At 43.3% G+C, this 22218-nt stretch overlaps 1 protein-coding gene across 15 annotated transcripts in view; it reads left to right on the top strand.

The window, feature by feature from the left end:
• PML (PML nuclear body scaffold) overlaps window positions 1–22218 on the top strand; it is a 46548-nt gene that overhangs the window by 8777 nt on the left and 15553 nt on the right. For all 15 annotated transcript variants that reach the window (XR_011498376.1, XR_011498374.1, XR_011498371.1 and 12 more), the window contains exons 3-4: window positions 14508–15088; window positions 16598–16668. Coding sequence is in view for 10 of the 15 variants with exons in the window: in XM_044764533.2 (XP_044620468.1) it covers window positions 14508–15088; window positions 16598–16668 (652 nt within the window). In the remaining 5 variants the exon portion in view is untranslated. The remainder of the gene's footprint in view (window positions 1–14507; window positions 15089–16597; window positions 16669–22218) is intronic.

Genomic DNA, 22218 nt, shown 5'->3' with positions numbered 1-22218 from the left:
ATCAAAGTGGTACTTTGATTGAAGTGAGCAAGTTTGGGAGCAGGGAGACTAGTATTTGTTTCTTTGGCTGTATGCTTATGTATATTTCACCTATTCCATAAAGGATTTGAGGAGATTTAACCACCATACTGTTGGGGATATGTACCCAACAGAAACTGAAGCAAAGAATCTGAACCAGGGAAAAGGGAGTCCCATTGGGAGACTGAAGCCATAGTGCAGGTGGGAGTGAGGCCTGCAAGAGTGCGGAGATGGAGGGGTGGAGAAAAGGCCAGAGTCTCGTGTTGCCAGGGCCTGCTTGACCTGCAGATCAGAGTGGCTACCCACCTTCCCATCATGTCTGCTTGGGAGCGCTGGGGAGTGCCTTCCACCCACGAGTAATATGGTTCTAGGACTGCAGGTGGAGTTGAGACCCATGTCTGAGTGTCAGATTCCAAAGCTTGGCCAGTTGGTGGGGGACGGGGGATTAATCCAGGGCCATCAAAGCTTGTAGCCAGAAAGAGCTTGAATTGTAGTTGAATGGAGAAAACAGAAGACCTATTAATCAAGTTTGAGAGGTGTGATGAGATCATGAACTGGGAAAAGAGTTCCCAAGAACAGAAGTTGGAACAATTGGCAACAGGTCGGGGAGAAGCATGCTGGACAGCCGAGGGGAGGGGTCATGGCAGAGGTGGACATCATGCAGTGGCAGAGCTGATGGCAAGGAAGAGAAGGGCTGCTGGCTGAATGGAAATGGAAAAGATAGGTCCAGATGGGTGTGCTTAGGGTCAGGCTGGGGGAAGAAAGCCAGGCGCCAAGGGTGCAGACTCTAAGGAGCCCCTTAGCCCTCATGAATCAAGTGAGTGCTCCTGAGGTTTGCAGCCTGGGTGTCTGGCTGCCCTGCCTGGAGCCCTCCGTGAAGTTATCAGTAAATTGCATCTTATTGGGGATTGAGATCTCACTGGGATTGAATGCTGGCTGTGAGGAGCACCACATGGGCAGAAGAAAGGCTGTTGCCAGGAGTTAGGCTACGAACAACCCATTTTCAAATTTTTCTCTGAACTCATCTGGGGAACTTGGTTTCAGAGCCAGGGGCAACTGCTTTTCCTTTCATGGGGGGACCTTGAAGGTAGACTTGGTTGAATAATATGTGGTTAAAAGGGATTTCCCCCGCCCCTGGTGACCTATGTTTTGGAGAAAGAAGCGAGAAATTTAAAGTGACCCAAGCCAAGACCAGGGTTAGGGTTGGCATCCCTGTCTCACTACTCCTGAATCCCCATCTCTGCTTTCTCCAGCTGTAAGGAGTGGGCTTTGCTGCTCAGGGATGGAGGCCTCAGATGTGTTAGAAGAATCTTTGACAGTCAGACTTGAAATTAACAGCCTTTTGTCTTGATTCCTAACTCATAAAATTAAACTGCCTGGAACCACATCTGACCATCTGACCATCCAGCCATTGAGAAACCATTGATTGAGCATTTATTTCATGCCAGCATTGTGATCACTGTTGCCAGGCGAATAAGGATCCCTGACTCTGAAGTCTGAATCTATGGAGGGTTTCTGCCTATGGATAAGTTGCTGTGTTCCACGGCAGAGACTCATAGGTCTCAGGAGACACATTCAGATAAAGCACTGGGACCATTTTTTTTTATTGTGGTAACATTGGTTTATAACATTATATAAATTTCAGGTGTGCATCATTATATTTTGATTTCTGTGTAGATTACATAATGTTCACCACCCAAAGACTAATTGCAATCCATCACCATACACATATGCCTAATCACCCCTGTCGACTTCCCCTCTCCCTGCTTCCCCTCTGGTAACTATCAATCCAATCTCTGTCTCTATGTGTTTCTTTGTCGTTTTAATCTTCTACTTATGAGTGAGATCGTATGGTATTTGACTTTCTCCGTCTGACTTATTTCACTTAGCATAATACCCTCAGGGTCCATCCATGTTGTCACAAATGGCTGGATTTCATTGTTTCTTATGGCTGAGTAGTATTCCATTGTGTATATATACCACATCTTTATCCATTCATCTCTTAATGGTCACTTAGGTTGTTTCCAAGTCTTGGCTATTGTGAATAATGCTGCAATGAACATAGGAGTGCATGTATCTTTATACATTCATGTCTTCATGTTCTTTGGATAAATACCCAGCAGTGGAATAGCTGGATTGTATGGTAGATCTATTCTTAAATTTTTGAGGAATCCCCGTACTATTTTCCATAGTGGCTGTACCAGTTTGCACTCCCACCAGCAGTATATGAGAGTTTCCTTTTCACCATATCCTCTCCAACACTTCTTGTTTCCTGTCTTGTTATTTATAGCCATTCTGACAGGCGTGGGGTGACATCTCATTGTAGTTTTGATTTGCATTTCCCTGATAGTTAATGATGTTGAACATCTTTTCACTTGCCTATGGCCATCTGTATATCTTCTTTGGAGAAATGTCTGTTCAGATCTTTTGCCCAATTTTAAATTGTGTTGTCAGTTTTTTTGTTGTGGAGATGTATGCGTTCTTTGTGTATTTTGGATATTAACCCCTTATCAGATACGTGGTTTGCAAATATCTTCTCCCAATTGTTAGGTTGTCTTTTCGTTTTGTTGATGGTTTCCTTTGCTGTGCAGAAGCTTTTTAGTTTGATGTAGTCCCATTTGTTTATTTCTTCTGTTGTTTTCCTTGCCTGATCAGACATGGTACTTGAAAATATGCTACTAAGACCCATGTCGAAGAGCGTACTGCCTGTTTTCTTCTAGAAGTTTCTTGGTTTCAGATCTTACATTCAAGTCTTTAATCCATTTTGAGTTAATTTTTGTGTATGATGTACGATAATGATCTACTTTCATTCTTTTGCATTCTTTTTACCATGCTGTTTTGGTTACTATTGCTTTGTAGTATATTTTGACATCAGGAAGTGTCATACCTCCAGCTTTGTTCTTTTTCTCAGGATTCCTTTGGTTATTTGGGGTCTTTTGTTGTTCCATATAAATTTTAGGATTCTTTATTCTATTTCTGTGAAAATTGTTGTTGCAACTTTGATAGAGATTGCATTGAATCTGTAGATTGTTTAGGAAGTAGGGACATTTTAACTACGTTAATTCTTTCCATCAAAGAGCATGGAATATCTTTCCGTTTCTTTGTCTTCTTCAATTTCTTTCAACAATGTTTTATAGCTTTCAGTGTGCAGATCTTTCACCTCTTTGGTTAAGTTTGTTCCTAGGTATTTTATTCTTTTTGTTGCAATTGTAAATGAGATTATATTCTTAATTTCTTTTTCTGCTGCTTCATTGTCAGTGTATAGAAATGCAACTGATTTTTGTATGTTGATTTTGTATCCTACAACTTTGCCATATTCATTTATTATTTCTAAATGATTTTTAGTGGATTCTTTAGGGTTTTCTAGATATAAAATCACGTCATCTGCAAATAGTGACAGTTTTACTTCTTCCTTTCCAATTTGGATGCCTTTTATTTCTTTTTCTTGCCTGATTGCTCTGGCTAAGACTTCCAGTACTTATGTTAAATAAGAGTGGTGAAAGTGGATAGCCTTGTCTGGTTCCTGTTCTTAGAGAGAAATAGCTTTCAGTTTTTCTCCATTGAGAATGATATTAGCTGTGGGTTTGTCATATATGGCCTTTATTATGTTGAAGTACTTTCCTTCTATACCCATCTTATTCAGAGTTTTTATCCTAAGTGGATGCTGTATCTTGTCAAATGCTTTCTCTGCATCTATTGAGATGATCGTGTGATTTTTATTCTTCATTTCATTAGTGTGATGTATCACATTGATTGATTTGCGGATGTTGAACCATCCCTACATCCCTGGAATAAATCCCACTTGATCATGGTGTATGATCTTTTTAATGTATTGTTGTATTCGATTTGCTAGTATTTTGTTGAGGACTTTTACATCAATGTTCATCAGTGATACTGGCCTGTAATTTTCTTTTTTTGTGTTGTCCATTTCTGGTTTTGATATCAGGATAATGTTGGCTTCGTAGAATGAGTTAGGAAGCTCCCCCTCCTCTTCAACTTTGGAAGACTTTGAGAAGGATAGGTATTGTCTTCTTTGAATGTTTGGTAGAATTTACCAGGGAAGCTGTCTTGTCCTGGACTTTTATTATTTGGAAGGTTTTTGACTGCTGTTTCGATCTTCTTACTGGTGATTGGTCTATTCAAATTCTCTACTTCTTCTTTATTTTTAAAGATTGGCACCTGAGCTAACAACTATTGCCAATCCTCTTTTTTGTTTCTTTTTTCTGCCTTTTCTCCCCAAATACCCCCAGTACATAGTTGTATATTTTAGTCGTGGGTCCTCCTAGTTATAGCATGTGGGACACCACCTCAGCATGGCCTGACCAGTGGTGCCATGTCCACACTCAGGATCTGAATCAGTGAAACCCGGGGCCACTGAATCAGAGTGCGTGAACTCAACCACCCGGCCACGGGGCTGGCCCCTCAAATCTCTACTTCTTGATTCAGTTATGGAAGGTGGTATGATTCTAAGAATTTATCCACTTCTTCTAGATTATCCAATTTGTTGGTGTATAGCTTTTCATGATATTCTCTTAAAATCTTTTGTATTTCTGGGGTGTCTATTGTAATTTCTCCTCTTTCATTTCTGATTTTATTTATTTGAGCCTTCTCTCTTTTTTTCTTGGTGAGTCTACCTAAAGGTTTGTCAATTTTTTTTATCTTTTCAAAGAACCAGCTCTTGGTTTCATTGTTTTTTTCTATTGTTTTTTTAGTCTCTATCTCATTTATTTCTGCTCTGATTTTTGTTATTTTCTTCCTTCTGCTGATTTGGGGCTTTGTTTGTTCTTCTTTTTCCAGTTCCTTTAGGTGCAATGTTAGATTGTTTATTTGGGATTTTTCTTGTTTGTTCAGGTAGGCCTAAATTGCTATGAAGAACCACTTTTGCTGTATCCCATAAATTTTGGCATGTAGTATTTTCATTTGTCTCCAGGAATTTTTGGATTTCTCCTTTGATTTCTTCATTGACCCAATCGTTCAGTAGCATTTTGTTTAATCTCCACATATTTGTGGCTTTTCTGATTTTTTTCCTGTAGCTGATTTCTAGTTTCATACCTTTATGGTCAGAAAACATGCTTGGTATTATTTCAGTCTTCTTAAATTTATTGAGACTTGTTTTGTGGCCTAATATGTGATCATATTAGGGAGATCATACCGGAGAATGTTCCATGTGCATTTGAAAAGAATGTGTATTCTGTGGTTTTTGATGGAGTGTTCTGTATGTATCTATTAAGTCCATCTGGTCTAATGTGTCGTTTAAGGCCAATGTTTCCTTATTGATCTTCTGTTTGGATGGTCTACCCATTGGTGTAAGCGGAGTGTTAAATTCCCCCACCATTATTGTGTTACCATCTGTGTCTCCTTTTATGTCTGTTAATAATTGCTCTATATTTTTAGGTGCTCCTATGCTGGGTGCATAGATATTTAGAGGTATTCTATCCTCTTGTTGGATTGTTCCCTGTATCATTATGTGGTGCCCTTCTTTGTCTCTTGTTACAGTTTTTGTTTTAAAATCTATTTTGTCTGATAAAAGTATTGCTAACCCAGCTTTCTTTTCTTTGCCATTTGCATGGAGTATCTTTTTCTGTCCCTTCACTTTGTTTGTGGAGTGTCTTTAGGTCTGAAGTGTGTCTCTTGTATGCAGCATATATATGGGTCTTGTTATTTTACCCAATTGGCCATGCTATGACTGTTTTAAGGAGGGAAAAGTTGTGTTTAATTGGAGGATCAGGGAAACCATGATGAAAGAGTTGATATTTGAGCTGGACCTTGAAAAGATTGGTCTGTATGAGTTGCAACTAAAACAAATGTATAAATTAGTAACAAACTTTTAGTTAATGGCTTAAGCAAAAAATGGGTGAATGGCTTATTTAAGTGAATAGGGTTGTGGCAGGCTTCTGACTTGACCCGATTATATATTCGAGTTGCGTCACCAGGACCTGCTTTCTCTGTATTTCTTGAGACCTGGCTTTCCTCCAAGTCAGCTCCTTTCACAGAAGGATTTCTCCCTCTCGGTTGCGAGATGATTGCAGCAGCTCCATTACACACCCTCATCCTCAAATCCAGTGGGAAAGAACAAGAATCTCTTCCAGGAATTCTAAGCCAAGGCTCAGCGTGTCTAGGGTTGGATCAGGTTCCTGTCCATGAAAGGGTCACTGAGGCTGTGGGGATTACTCAGATTGACTTAGGTGTCAGACATGGGCTCCCCCAAAGCTCATGGGCTGAGAGTGGGGAGTCTGTATCTCCCTAAAGGGAAAGGCCAATTCCATATGGTATAAAAAGAAAGAGGAATATGTCCTTAATACATCTTAGAAAAATGTCCTGCAACCACTTCAAGTGAAAGCAAAGAAAAGATTCCAGGTGTCTGGAATGCAGTGGGGCAGAAACCGAAGTGCCGGGGACAGGTTTGAAGCCAGCCTCAAGTGACGCTCCTGTCCCCTTGGGACCTGGGCAGCCGCTTTCCAGAAGGAAGCTTTCTCTTTTCCAATATGATCAGAGAATGGGCTGTTCTGGGTGAGTTCTGCCTCTTGTTAACACAGTAGAGCACTTGCCTATCTTTTGAGATGTTTTTCCTACGCTGTTATCTTAATTCCCTCACCCTCCTGTAAGATTATTGAGGAAGAGAGGGCCGCTCCCATTGTATAAATGAGACGAGAGGCCAGAGTGTTAATGGAAGCTAACCCTCAACTAGAAGGTCTTGTCTGAGCCAGGGCCAGAACAGGTTGCGGGGTTCCCTGACTGCAGACTGCACACCTTTCCTGTACCGCTAGCCTCTCTGTGCAGGCGGTCCTCAACTAGCTACCAGCTGAGCTGCAGAAAAGGATTCTGCAAGTTACTTGTTTAGAGCTCGAGTGTATTTTCCCTTAGAATTAGTTTATTAAAAGAAACTATGCAATTTAAACAATGTTAAATTTAATTTCCCTTCATTTTAACAGAAGAAAAAGATACTGAAGTAAAATTGGACTTGCTAAACTTCAAAGAAATAGTTCTTCATCCTAAAATATCTCCTTAAAGGTCTCTAAGATAAAGCAAAAAAATGACAAAGACATTAAGATGTTGGAGTCATTATAGTTTGTTTTTAATGAAATACTTCCATTTTAGACAATAGTAACTAGTCTCTGCTAAGAAAGATCAGGATGGTCTGCTCCCGTCTCTCTGGTCTTGGTCATATGTCACAATGGCTCTAATGCACAGCAGTGGTCCTTTTACTTCAACATCACTTTTCAGGAATTCTGTATTTTTATTTGGCTCTTAATTGGAGGGATGTTGTCAATGAGCAGTGTTTTTTTCAAGAAGGACTTCTGTCCTGGAGTCTGTTGGTGTTGAGAATGTCTGTTGGTTGCTCATATACTTGAACGCCGTCTTGGCTGGGTACAAGCCTGGGGCCCTTCTTTGCTCAGAACCATGTAGACCCTGCTGTGTTGTCTTCCAGCATCAATGTTCATGGGGCCAAATTTATTTGCCTTTTCTGTCTTGATGCCTAAAGATGTTTTTCATTCTTGAAGTTTATTAATTTAACTAAGCTGTCTTGGTGTTGAGCATTTTATATCAAATTATTCTGGAATCTGGCATGCCCCTTCAATCTAAAAATTTTTATTATTTCAATGAAATTTTCTTACGTTACTCTTCCTCCTCTTTCTTCCTCTTTCTTTTCCTTTTTAGTTTCCTCTTCTTGCTTTATTACCATTAGTATTACAATTTTTAATTTATTATTTTTAGGTTTTTCAGATACTAATCTTAACAGTATTACAAAAATTTGGGGGAAACTTATTTATTTAATGACTATTGAAGGAGTAATGAAGATCAGAACCACAGTATACATTCAAAGCTACATGAAATCATTTTATACACATTTTTATAGAAGTACTTGAGAATATCAAAATTGTTTGTGTCACATCAGGAGTTACTGCCTGTTTTCTGTGTCACCAGATTCTATTAACATTGAATGATTAACTTTAGTCATTGAATTTTGTAACAAATTCCTGCTTTGGCATATTTTACTATTTGGATTCGTTCTGCCAAAGCTGTTAGAGTTGGTGAGGTATTTTGAAATTGCCCTGTCTAAATAGAAGAGCTGCCTGTATATTCCATATGTTTTTTAACTAATATAGTGTTAAGTTATTGTTACCTTAATCACCAAATAACATTTTTCTTATCCATGGCTTTAGTTACTCTCACTCATGGCTTTAATGAACTGGTTGTTTCATCCATCTCCTCTGCCATTTCATTTACTGAAATTAGATCAGATTTAAATAGCTTGATAATCACTGCACTTATCTATGTGATAAACTGTGTTCTATGGTCTTGCAACATTTACTGGCATGTAAATTCATATTGCATTAATGTTCATTAATATCCAGTACCGTATAATTATAGTACATTATTATAAAACTCAATGAATTTCCCCAAGTGATCAACTTTGCTCCAAAGATTGAATCTCTTTTATTAACATATAACTTATGTAATGCTTTAAAAATGTCTTGCACTTGCTACTTTTCCTGTTGCACTCTGAGTGGCACCCTTCTGTGTGTACATGTGCAGTTAACATCCTCTTTTCTTTCACAGCTCCAGAATGTCCAGTGTATACCTGGCACAGTGCAAGTCACTTCACATACACCAGCCCACCTTTGTCCTTGCAACAGTCTGTGAAAGAGGCATCCTTATCCCCATTTTATAGATGGGAAATTAAAACTCCAAGAGAGAAAGTAGTTTACTCATGGCTTCATAGCTAGGAATTGGAAGAGCTCAGATTCAGGCCCAAGTCTGCCCACCTCCAGAACCTATACAATTTCTGCTGTCAGGTGGTCTCTGGCATGGCAGTTTAGAGACAGCCAGCTTTAGGATGGGGAGATTGAGAACTCAGGACATGTGTCGGGGCTTCTATTAAAATATTAAAAAGGTCATCAGTTCACTGAATGCTCATAAAGGGATGAGCAAAGCAATACACCTCAGGAAAGAAGAGAAAGAGCTTTCTTGTAATTCCTAGATGGGATGTTTTTTGAGGGTTCCCCATTGCCTCCTATTTAAAGTGCAAACTCCTTTGCTTAGAATTGATTATGGAAACTTTTGGAAGATCTAAATAGGTGAAAAGGGGGAGGGAGAAAGAAAAAGAAGGTAACTATTATCAATATAGACTTTTTCCTTTCCTTCCTGCTCTCTCTCTCTTTTTTTTTTGAAGATAGGCACCAGCTAACATCTGTTGCCAATCTTCTTTTTCTTTTTTCTTTTCTTCTTCTCCCCAAAGCCCCCCAGTACATAGTTGTATATTCTAGTTGTGAGTGCCTCTGGTTGTGGCATGTGGGACGCTGCCTCTGTGTGGCCTGATGAGCGGTACCATGTCCGCGCCCAGGATCTGAACCAGTGAAGCCCTGGGCCGCCCAAGCGGAGCGTGCGAGCTTAACCTCTCGGCCATGGGGCCAGCCCCACTGCTATCTCTTTAATCATTCAAAACAAAATGAACAACACTTGGTGTTCCATAGTGAGCTTTTCTTATAATAGGAGGTTGTGAATGTCTTTCCAAAAATGTATCGTTTTGAGTCTTCAGGCAGTCGCGTCTGTTGATAGTGTGATTTCTTCCATTTCTTCAGTGATTATAAGGTCTTTACTGTCATGAGAGTGAATAGTCGACTATAGCATCTTCATGGTGCTATTTTCCACATTTAACTCTGAGATCCTTCGGAAATGTATCCTGGTCTGTTGTACGAAGCAACACTCTAACTTGTTTTTTTTACCCCCAGTAGCCAGTTTTCCTGATTCCAATTGTTGAAAACCCCTGTAATGTCCATTAGTTTGGGATGCGTTCCTTATTATATAAAATATTACATTCTTATAGATGCCACAGCCTATTTCAGGACAGTCGGGTCTGTTTGCTGATCTTTCTCTTGACTCTTAGGCTAACACCACACTTTTAAAAATAGTAGTTCTATAACCTGTTATCTAGCAGAGAAAATCCCTTTCCTTACACTGATTTTTTGAAAATGTCAGCTATTTGATCTGTTTATTTCATCATGTGAAATTTAGAATCAGTTAAATTTCAAAATCTCATTCATAATTTGATTAAAATTGCTTTAAACCTTTATATTAACTCTAGGAGAATTAGTATTATAGTATTTAGTCTCTCCAGTTGGGGACCTTGATACACTTTTCTGTTTTTTAGATTTTCTCTATCTCTTAGTGGGTTTTTGTCCTTTTCTCCATATAAATCTTATGTATTTCTCGTTAGGATCATGTCTAGGTTTGTTTGGTTTTTGTTTGTTTTTAGCATGTTATTTTAAATTACTGTTGTGAATGGGGGCATGGAATTTTTTTTTCATATTTTCTTCATTTGGTTTGCTGGGATAGAATTAAGCTATTTCTCTTTCCCTCTCTCTCTCTCTTTTTTTTTTTTTTGCTGAGGCAGATTTACCCTGAGCTAACATCTGTGCCAATATTTCTCTATTTTGTATGTAGGTTGCTGCCACAGTGTCACTGCCAACAAGTGATATAGGTCTGAACACCGAACCACCGAAGCAGAGTGCACCGAACTTAGCCACTAGGCCACGGGGCCGGCCCTAGCTATTTTCTTCTCTTAATTCTAGTGTAAATCCAGCCACTTTGCTGAGCAATTTCTTATTAATTCTGTGGTGTTTTAGCTTGTTCTTTTGAATATTCTAGGGGCAAATAACTGTAATTTTGCTTTCCAAGCTACACCTTTCTGTGTCTGTTAAGTCTGGCTTCTTGTCATGGGGCTCTTTGTGGGCAGGTACCCACCTCACCTCTGCCTCCCCTAAAGTGCTAAGCACACAGTAGGTGCCCAATAAATGTTCCTTGAGTGAGAGTGAAGGAATCCTGAGCCCAGGAGCTCATTCCTGGTCCTGAGTGGCAGCCTTTTGATGGGTCGCTCTGATTCAGGGTCTGCACCTCAGTTTTATCAGAAGACTGAGGGCTTTTAGACCAAGGTGGTCTGATTCAGTCCAACCAATTCACAGAGACCTGTTGCCACTTGTCCACCTCCGTCCAGAGGGGGAGTGGTTGCTGATTTTCCCTAGGGAGACCCCATTTGGGACAGAGGGGGCTTAGGAATAGGACCCAGCAGAGACTGTGGTCAACCCAGAAAGTCTTGCTCTCCCTCCAGTCAGACTACCCGCAGTGTACGCTTCCCAGGCATGGAGCATCCTCTCTATGGAGGGGAAGCTGGCTGCACACTCAGCCCGTCTCCCAGGGGTCCAAAGCAGGAAAACGACACCTGGGTCTAGCTCTCCTCCCCTTACTTCTACACCCTAGATAGTTACATTTATTAGAATTCTGTTCTTTGACTTAAGAAATAGGTAATACATTCGCAGGGCTCAGACATGACAGCATCCTCAAAGTCATATAGGGAAGTGTCTCCCTCCACCTCTGTCCCGTCCCATCTCATAACTACTTATATTAAATTGTGTGTCCTTCTGTTCTCTATTCAAATACAGTCAAATATGTATATATCCTTACTTTTCTCCATTCTTACACAAAAGGTAGTATCCTATATGTACATTTCTGCACCTTGATTTTTTTACTTAAAATATACATCATAATAATACAAATATTGAACACTCATTATATGCTAGTCACTATTCTAGACTTTTATACATATAAACTCATTTAATCCTCCTAATACTCCTGTTATTATCCTCATTTACCATGGAGATTTTTCCATATAAAGAGCTTGCTCAGGGTTTTGCAGCTGCATAGTATTCCATTGTATGGGTGCCTCATAATTTGTGTAACTCATTGCCGAGTGGTGGACACTTAAGTTGTTTCTGTTCTTTGCGATTACGGACTGTGTTGCATGTTCTTTTGTAAGTGTGGAACTAGAGCTGCAGAATAGATACCTAGAAGGGGGATTGCTGGGTCAAAGGATAAATACATTTGTAATTTTGATGGATATTGCCAAATTGCCCTCTGTAGAATTATTAGTTCTTTTCATAATTGCTTAGCATGTCTCATTAATTGTGTCATTGGTGAGCACTAATATTTCTGTCAACTATAATAATCATAGTCTTCGTTAAGAATGTTTTTATATAGGACTTCCCTCATTTGATCCCCTACAGCTCTCCCATGTGAGGTGGGAACTATCCCTGTTTTGCAGATAAGAAAACTGAGGTGCAAAGAGGTTAAGTGACCCACCAAGGGCACAGAGCTGAGGTTGGATCCACATCTGCCCAGCTCTTTTCTCTGCTCCAGCTGCCACTTACCTCAGTCACTGGCCCTGCCTCTGGGTGATGGGTCTCTGTCACTTAGGTCAGATTTCCCAAGGCTAGAGGAGCTGAATGCTCATGACTGGTGGCAACCCCCATTCCCCTTTCCCACACTCTGGGCTCTCCAGGAAACCTCTGCTAGCCTGGAATGAGTCTCCTGTGTTTGATCAGGAGGATCAAGCCCTGGGACCTTACCTTGGGTGCCTTGGGAAGGTTGGGAGCCAGCAAAGCTGACAACTAGTACCTGCTGCCATGATTTGGCAATCAGGTTAGCCATTAGCTCTCTGTTGGCAGTTTCAGGACAAGGTTATCTCAGTCATTGAGCCAAAGTGGCCCCAGCTAAGATTCTTTCTCCTATGGGGTGACATTATTATCATTGCTGATGAGAGTAAATTACAGCAGTATTTCTGGGGAAGTAACTAAATATTTTTCCTGGTAATATTTGGAGAGGCAGCATTGTGGCGGTTAGAGCGCGGAGTCTGAGCCAGACTGCCTGGGTTTTTATATTAATTTCCTATTGCTACTCCAACAAATTACCACAAATTTCAGGCCTTAAAACAATACAAATTTATTATTGTGTAGCTCTGGAAGTCAGAAGTCTGGAATGGGTCTCACTGAGATGAAATCAAGGTGTCCACAGGGCTGTGTTCCTTCTGGAGGCTCTTGGAGAGAATCCATTTTCTTGCCTTTTCCAGCTTCTAGAGGCTTCCAGCAGTCCTTGGTTTGTGACCCCCTTCCATCTTCAAAGGCCACAGGACAGCATCACTCTGACCTCTGCTTCCATCATCACGTCTCCCTTCTCCCACCCTCCTCCTCTTTTCTTCATAAGGACTCTTGTCTTATTGGGTCCACTTGGATAATCCAGGATAATCTCCCCATCTCAAGATCCTTAGTTTAATCATACCTGTAAAGTCCTTTTGCCATGTATGGTAACATATTCACAAGTTCTGGGAATTAGTACCTGGATGGAGGCCATTATTCTGCCTACTACAGTTTGCATCTGGACTTTACCACTTACTAATTGTGTGACCTTGGACAAGTGATCGTACCCCTTGTTCAGTTTCCCCGTCCTTAAAATGGAGATGCTAATAGTTCCTACTCCGTAGGATTATTAGGAAGATTAAATGACTTCATGTTTTTCAAAGGCTTATAATAGTGTCTGACACATAGTAATTGCTATGGAAGTGTCTGCTAGCTAAAATATATTAAATAAATAAAAATATTAAAAATATTCACACTCTTTGATCTAGCAATCCTATTATTTGTAATCTATTTCATAGAAACAAAAGCATCCATGCATTAGGCTACATAAAGTATTGTCCATATTAGCAAAAAAAAAAAAAAAAAAAGGATCACCGAATCACTGGAATGTCCATTAACGGGAGAATGAATGAATCTGTTGTGGTCCATCTGGAATATAATGGAGCTATTAAAGAGAATGTATTAGATCTCTACTTACAGACCTAGAGAAAGTTAAATTGGAGGAGGAAGTTACAAACTAATGGTATGGCATGATCTCTTTTTTTTTTTTTAAGATTTTTTTCCTTTTTCTCCCCAAAGCCCCCTGGTAACTAGTTGTATATTCTTTGTTGTGGGTCCTTCTAGTTGTGGCATGTGGGACACTGCCTCAGCGTGCTTGATGAGCAGTGCCATGTCCGCGCCCAGGATTCGAACCAATGAAACACTGGACCACTTACAGTGGAGCTCGGGAACTTAACCACTCGGCCACGGGGCCACCCCCTGTTGTAGACGTTTGAGCCAGTTATTTAACCTCTGAATGTATCAGTTTATCTGTGAAATGAAGATAACAATAATTCTCCCCTAACAGGCTCTAGTGAGGATTAAATGGTATAAAATAGATCAAGTTCTTAGACTCCTGCCAGCAGCTGCATAGTTTGGATATTATTTCTGTTAAGGTGGTTTGAGTGGAGAGAGGTGTGGAAGGATGCACCCAGGATGCTTGCCTGGATAGCTTGGAGGTGGGCAAAGGAAATTCAGAACTGGTGGGAAGAGATGATTAACTTTCTTTTTATATATCTTTACAGTGTTTCAGATAGAAGCCAGCTATTGTTACTTTGATAACTTTTTTATAGTCTAATGTTTTATTGGTAGTTTGGGTACTATTACCATAACCACAGACGCTGAATTGGGAAAGGCACGAAACTATAAACATATCATGATTCAAAGTTTTGTAACTTTTGAAGAGGAATTTAATAACAAAAATTTCAAGGGAAAAAAAGCAAGATAGCCGTAAATCACGCCGGCCTTGTGTGTCCACAGCATCTACTGCCGAGGCTGCTCCAAGCCGCTGTGCTGCTCGTGCGCGCTGCTAGATAGCGGCCACAGCGAGCTCAAGTGCGACATCACCTTGGAGATCCAGCAGCGGCAGGAGGAGCTGGACGCCATGACCCAGGCGCTGCAGGAGCAGGACAGCGCGTTTGGTATGGCGCAGGCGCAGATGCGCTCGGCCGTCAGCCAGCTGGGCCGCGTGCGCGCCGACACCGAGGAGCTGATCCGCGCGCGTGTGCGCCAGGTCGTAGGCCACGTGCGGGAGCAGGAGCGCGAGCTGTTGGAGGGGGTGAACGCGCGGTACCAGCGCGACTACGAAGAGATAGCGGGTCAGCTGAGCCGCTTGGACGCTGTGCTGCAGCGCATCCGCACGGGCGGCGCGCTGGTGCAGAGGATGAAGCGCTATGCCTCGGACCAAGAGGTGCTGGACATGCATGGCTTCCTGCGCGAGGCGCTCTCCCGCCTGCGCCAGGAGGAGCCCCAGAGCCTGCAAGCCGTGGTGCGCACCGATCGCTTCGACGAATTCAAGGTGCGCCTGCAGGACCTCGTCTCTTGCATCACCCAGGGGACAGGTAAGCACCCGAGACACCCTCATGGCTGGCCTGTTTACCTTTAAGGACTTGTGCCTTGCTGCTGCCCCCTGGGGAAGGCAGGACAGAAAAGATCATTTCCATGTGACAGAAAAGGAAAGCGTGGAGTTTTTATTAAGTTTCTTGAGTTTGATCACATCGTAGGTTCCAGGGCACAGGATAAGGGGGAGAGGATGCCCTGACATGGGGCTGCAGCCCTCCATAGGGGTCACGTTTTACTAATTTACAAGATCCTATGGATTAGCTGTGATTTTATGACCCTGGGGTAGTCAAGAAACTATAAAGCTGAGAACCCGTGTCATTTTAGCTCCGGAGGGACCAACCACTTCAGGAAGTTCTCTTAAGCCACCTGTGTCCAGCAACAGAGAAGTCAGCTGGAACATGAGGTTAGGGTGGAAGGGGGCTGAGAAAACCCCCTGGGGTGGTTAGGTGCTTGCCGAAAACCAGGCTATGGCTCAATGAAGGAGATCATTTGGCTCCAGGATAGCTTGCCATCTGGACCAGCAGCCAACCTTTGTGGGTCCTGTCTGGTATTGGGAAGTGGGGAGACAGCAGACCAGTTCCTGGCCTTGAGTTGTCCAGTCCAGCTGGAGACAAGATGGGGCACATCAGTAGCTGGAGAAGGAGACAGTGCTTGACTCTGCAGTCCAAATCTGGGAGTAGTAGCAGCTCTGTTTGTATGAGCTGGAGGTGTCAGGGAGCTTTCAAGAGACATGGGGAGGGGAGTGCAGAAGAGGGCCCACAAGGGGAGGAGGCTTTAATGGCTTTTTAGCAAAATCTCTAGGCTGGAATCTGAGCTCTGAACAGCTGGTGTGAGGATGCCCTTACTGGGAAAGGGGAGGGAGGCTACAGAATCTGAAGGCACCTGGACAGGTGCTAGGGATGGAGAGCTTGCCCACTCCTACCCTTGGAGCTAATGGATGTGACCTCATAGAAGTATACATAATCCTAGAATGGACATGGACTTGTGCCTCCGCCACCTAGGTATTGTATATTACCCCATATACAGGAAATGGCCCCACAGATTTTAAACAGCTTGTTTTGGGTTTTGTAAACTGGCAGTGGCAGAGAAAGGAGTTATTTTATTCTGAAGCATGAGAGATTTAGACTTAATAAAAACAGGAAGAGTATCTCGGAGTTCTCACTGTATGCAGAGAATTCAGTGAGCAATAACGCCTTTAGGATTGTCCACACTTGCCTTGGTGGTGGCCCAGAGATGAAGAGAAATGTATTTGGGGTTTGAAGCCAAAGGCAAGTGCTCTCTGATTCCACCCCACTCTCCTTCTCGCTGGGTTCATGCCCATTGCAGTTTGGGAGCTTTTCTTCCAACTGCCAGCCCCTCCATGGAACTACCCCAGTGCTGTGAGAGGCCCTGGAGAATGGGTCTCCTGGAAAAGCAACAGGAATGTTCCCTCTGTCACTGTCCCAAGCCAGGATGCCTCTTGCCAGGGTTGGCCCTGAACTGCCTGTGACCTTTTCTGTGTTCTCCAGATGCAGCTCCACCCAGGAGAGCCAGCCCAGAGGCTCCTAGCACTCCCACAGACGCTTCTGACATTGACCTGGTGAGATGGGTTTGAGGTCTGAAGGGGAGGCAGTACAATCCAGCAGGCCAGCAGGTTGGAAGTTCCCTGTGTCAGGAAGTAAACTGAGTCTTGCTGTCCCTGTGTCTGTAGGCAACAGAGGAAGGAGAGCCCCTGAGAGAGGGACAGCAAGTGGCTGGACTGGAGCTGTCAGTGGGAGGGAGGAAGGGAAGGAGTGGCTGGCTGACTCAGAGCTCCTACATGCCAAGGTAGCTCTTGATGGGTTCAGGGGGGTGAGACCAGGGGAGTACAGGAAGTGAATGAGGTGATCACTGGTAGGTGGCCCTGATGGATGTGGCAGATGATCTGTCCCCTCCCTCTACTCCACCCCAGATATGTGAGCCTTTTCCTGGGTCAACATGTGGACCTTCCTCTCCTTTTCCCCCACTCGTGGTTCTTGGAGAGGAATGGAGAATGGGGCCAGGAGTCAGACCTTGATCCCAGCAGCCTGGCTTCCATCAGTGTGTATCCATCGGGGTCAGCATATATCCAAGAACCATAGTTGTTCAGGGTTGGAAGGTGCCCGTACCCCCTCTAATGTTGGCATTCTCTCTGCAGTGCCCCTGACCTATACCTGTCCAGCTTTCATGCTGTATGGGAGAAAGAAACACTCCTGCATCCTCTGGGTTCTTCTGGCTGGTCTTACAATTAAATTGACATGAGACAGAATAACAGGAGAAAACCAAACAAAGTTTAATAGTATATACACATAGGAGAAACCCAGGAGAACCGAGTAACTTGCCAAAGTGGCCAAAGCCCCCACCGTTACTACCATCTTCAGCTAAAGACAAAGGAGGATGTTGGGGCTAGTGGTTTGGGGCTTCAGAGAGGAGGAAGGCAATTCATAGGGAGATGGGAAAGCAAATGTTTGGTAAACTAATGTTTGCTGGGCCATCTATACACAATGAGAGAGAACTGATAAAATGAGCTTTGCTAGGTGCTTTCCTGTCTGCCACACCTAGAGTTATCATGGTGATGGCTCCTTCCTAGAACAGGCCTTCTAATCTTAAATTCTTTAGGCAGTTAGGGGGAAGCTCAAAGTTTCTTTCTGAGTTTTTTGTTCTTAAAAATAAGCCAAAGAGACACATTCTGGGTGGCAAATTCTGATGCCCCACAATGCACACACCTCCAGGAACAGGAAGCTCGCTCATTCTTGATGCACTCACTCCTGCCTCTACTGCCCTGGGTGGAAATGTGGTGGCATCCCTTTAACTTGCCCTCTTGGGTGGTTGCATGCATGGCTCCTCTTGGCCGGGATAACTTCCCTCCATTCCCTATTGCACCAAGTGTCTGGTCTCCTCCCCATCCTTGTCATCCAGGTTTGCATGTGCTTGCCTGTCAGGCATCTGGGCCCAGGACTGACCAGTCCTCCATGGAAAGCAGGTCTTCTGGTGTGGGTGGTCGGGGCAATAAGCCTTTGTAGCTTTGTCATGGCATGGCCCATAGGAGGGAGAGATTGCTGCAGGCTGAGGCAATCAGGAGAGGCTTCCTGAGGAAAGCAGGACTTAGGATCTGAGAGTTTCAGAGCTAGGATAGGAAGAGAGCATGGAGTCCAACCCGCCTCTTTTACAGAGAATGAAGCTAAGGCCCAGAGAGAGGGTGTGACTTAACCCAAGGCTACACAGCGAGCTAGGGGCAAGACTAAGAAGCCAACTCCTAACTATCTTAGGTACTGCAGTCCCATATACACAGCTTCAAAAGTTAAAGGACATTTTATTTTATTTTCTGGATAGATAACACAATCACATGGTCAAAATAAAAATGTAGAAAAGTGATAAATAATGTCTCACTCTGTGTCCCCCATCTGTCCAGTTCTTCATCAATTTCTTACATATCCTTCCAGAATTTCTTTATGTAATTACAAGCAAATATGATTATAAACATTTGTTTTCCTTTCCTTTTTTTTTGCACAAAGGTAGCATAATCCCATATACATAGTACTGTGCCGGGGCTTTTCACTCAATGAGATATTCTGAAATTCTTACCTGTCAGTAGGCAGGAAGCTTCCTGAGGCCTTTTTGCATCTGCACTGTGATCCACTGAATGGATTTGGCATACTTTATTTAGCGAGTTCCCTGTTGGGGCATATTTAGGTTGTTTTGGTATTACAGCAATGCTAGAATGACTAATGTCCCCAAATAAATCACATGAGTAAGAGTGAAAAGTGCCTTGGATCACAGCTCTCGGCTTTCTTCCAAGTGCCAGTTGCTGGTTAATGAATAGCAAGAGGGCCCCTGCAGTCTTGTGGATGGTTGAGGCGTTTTGCCAGGTCTTTGTCTTGATGTGACTTTGTTACCGATTGAACTGTCTCCCCATACTGGTGGAGGGGAGAAACTAGAGTAAGACTCTTGCCCTTCTTCTTGTAGTTCTTCCTCTGTTCCGTGTCGCAACTTTGAAACAAGACGTAAGCTGAGCATTCAATAGCACAAGCTTTATTCAATAGCCAAAGAATTGGAGAAGTGGAGCAAAGGTCTAGGTGATGAAAGGGAGGAATCGTCATAGTTATTCCGGGAAAGAGGCGGGATGTTCTGGGGAGCAACGGTGCCACCTCTTTTCTTTCCTCATTTGGTTATAGCCTGCCATTGCGTGGCGGTTGTAAACTGTCGTGGTGTCGGTGGGTATGTTCTGTAGTATAGTAATGTATCACAGTAAGCGTCTGGTGAGCTGCGAGGTCTATGTCAGGTCAAGTCAGACTGCCTTGTTGCCTTCAGCCGGTTTTGACTGGTTTTGTTCAGCCATCTTCTTCCTCTGTGGTTTCCTGCAAGCTAAAGACAACAGTTAGGCTTGTTCTGAGCAGGGTTGTGGTTAATGTCATATGGGGCAGGGGCCGGGTAACAACTTCCCGCTTTCAGCTGCAAAGCAGTTTGAACTGGAGCATCAGAAGAATACTCTGTCCAGAGCTTTTTGCTTTCACTTTGGTAATAGGCTGGGGGTGCGTGGCGGGAGGGTGGAGCTGGGTGAAGGAAGTGGTAACAGCTGAGTGCAAAGGGCAAGTGTGGCAGCTCAGGTGAGCCAGGCGAGGTCAGCTCGCGCTGTCCCAGGAGGAAGTCAGGTCCGTCAACTGTGCCAGGAGAAAGACAACTCTTGGACCTGTGTGCCTACCTTAGGAGGCAGGAGCTGGGCTCTGGTGCCAGCACGCATCCCTCTTGAAATGCTGGTTTACTTTCCTTGCAACTGTGTGCCTAGGAAATGAGAAACACACCAACAGGCTTAACCAGGAATGCTTGGTGGGGGGTGGCTCAGGCATTTTCCCTCCTCTGTTTCTCATAGGCGCCTTTTGTAATGACATTACAATACTTTAAATGAAAAAATAAACATTTTTAACATTATAAAACAGCTATAAATCAGTCGTGGCGATTTTCTTTTGTTTACTGAGCCCTCCTGAGTGTCTCCTGCTGCATTAACCTTGTGGTGGGATGGCGGGGGGAGAGGGGGTGGTCAGGGAGGGAGGAAAAGAGGCAGAGAGGAGCCCAGCCCATCTGAAGGAGGGTCTCTTACATACCAACAGTATGTAAACAGACATGGAAGGGTAGAGCAAGACCTTTTCAACTTTCTAAAAATTTTTAATGGTGATAAAATACAACATAAAATTTACCTAGAAGTGGAATTTCTGGATGTATGATAATTATGTTTTTAATTTTTTGAGGAAGCACCATGCAATTTTAAAAGTAACCATCCTAATGAGTGTGAGGTGGTTTAACCTTTTTTGACCACTATCTGCTGTAAAAAATATATTTTACATCTAACCTGTAGTGTATACACGCGCACACATGCCTGTAGCTAAAACAGAAGTTTTGCAAAATAAATTATGCTTATTACATGGGACGTGCTTTCCTATTTTTATTCTATGTAATATAAAAAATGCTGGTTATGACCCACTAGATTGCCTTCATGGTCCACTAGTGGATCCCAGACTGCAGTTTGAAAAACACTGGCATAGAAAGCAGAGTGGAGATCGTGTGTTTTCCTAGAGGCCATGAGATTGTCTGTTCTCTCCGCTGCCGCCAGCAGGCTCCACTCTGATCCAGAGGGATGACTCTCCTTTCTTTTTGTAAAGATGTTGAGGGAAAAAAAACCTGGGAAGGAGGGGAAGAGGGAAGAGAGAAGGAAGTCATCCGGTATAGCAAATGGTGTGGGAGCCCACATCCCACATCAAAGTGCTCGATGCCAAGGAGAGCCCCGACGTGGGGTCCCGGTACCCAGCACATGGCCCCATCGTCCCAGTCTTTCCCTGCCTACCCTAGCCCGGGCTTGGCCAGCTAATCCCTGGTGTTCCCCCATGAGGGTAGGCTGTCTGAGTGTGTCCTCTACCACACAGGAGGGACAGAGCTTGTCCCCGTGAGGAAAGCGTACCCTGACCACATACTCTCACAGTCGGTCGTGCCTGGCTCTTTCCCTGCAGCTACCCTAGATGGAGAGCCCCCTCCCACTGGGTGGGAGTCCCTTTCCTTCACTGTATGGACGGACTGCAGGCTTCTAATTGGTACTCATCCATTGGGGGCACAAAGTGAGGTGCCAAGGGGTCAGGATTGGAGACAGGAGTGGCAGGCCAGGGCCCCAGGAGCCAAGCCCTAGAGTCTGGGTCACTTGTCACTCATTTTCAGCAAATGATCCAGCGAATGCTTCAGTTTCCCACGATAGAGAAAGATGGTGGGAGAGATATAAAGGAGACAGTGACTATTAAAGGAGGATATGCAAGGGCAGGAAGGGCACTTCCATTTCGAGGACACTGGATTCAAACCCTGGTCCAGGCCCTTAGTAGGTGTATGACCTTAGGAAATCACTTCCCCTCTCTGTGCCTCAGTTTCCTTCTTTGTAGATTGGCAATAATCATGGTATAGTTCCTACATTTTTATTTTATTTTATTTTTTTTAAAGATTTTATTTTTCCTTTTTCTCCCCAAAGCCCCCAAGTACATAGTTGTGTATTCTTCGTTGTGGGTTCTTCTAGTTGTGGCATGTGGGACGCTGCCTCAGCGTGGTTTGATGAGCAGTGCCATGTCCGCGCCCAGGATTCGAACCAACGAAACACTGGGCCGCCTGCAGCGGAGCACGCGAACTTAACTGCTCGGCCACGGGGCCAGCCCCCCTACGTTTTTATTTTTAACTAACTTTTTTATTGTGGTAAAATTCACATAAGAAAATTCACTATTTTAAGGTATACAATTCAGTGACATTTAGTACACTCACAATCTTCTACAACCATCCCATCTATCTAGTTCCAGAATATTTTCATTACCCTGAAACATAACCGTGAAACAGTCACTCCCCATTTTTCCCTCCCCCGTTGTCTGGCAACCACCAGTCTGCTTTCTATGTCTATGCATTTAACTAACTATTCTGGATATTTCTTATAAATGGAATCATACGATATGCATTCTTTGTGGCTGACTTCTTTCCACTTAGCATAATGTGTTCAAGGTTCATCCATGTTGTGTGTATCAGAATGTCATTCCTTTTTATGGCTGAACAATATTCCACTGTATGGCTGGACCACGTTTTGTTTATTCATTCATCAGTTGATAGCCGTTTG

This window comes from Equus asinus, chromosome 2 (assembly GCF_041296235.1).
Source record: "Equus asinus isolate D_3611 breed Donkey chromosome 2, EquAss-T2T_v2, whole genome shotgun sequence".
Classification (NCBI taxonomy): domain Eukaryota; kingdom Metazoa; phylum Chordata; class Mammalia; order Perissodactyla; family Equidae; genus Equus; species Equus asinus.
This window is presented reverse-complemented; position numbering and strand designations above follow the sequence as displayed.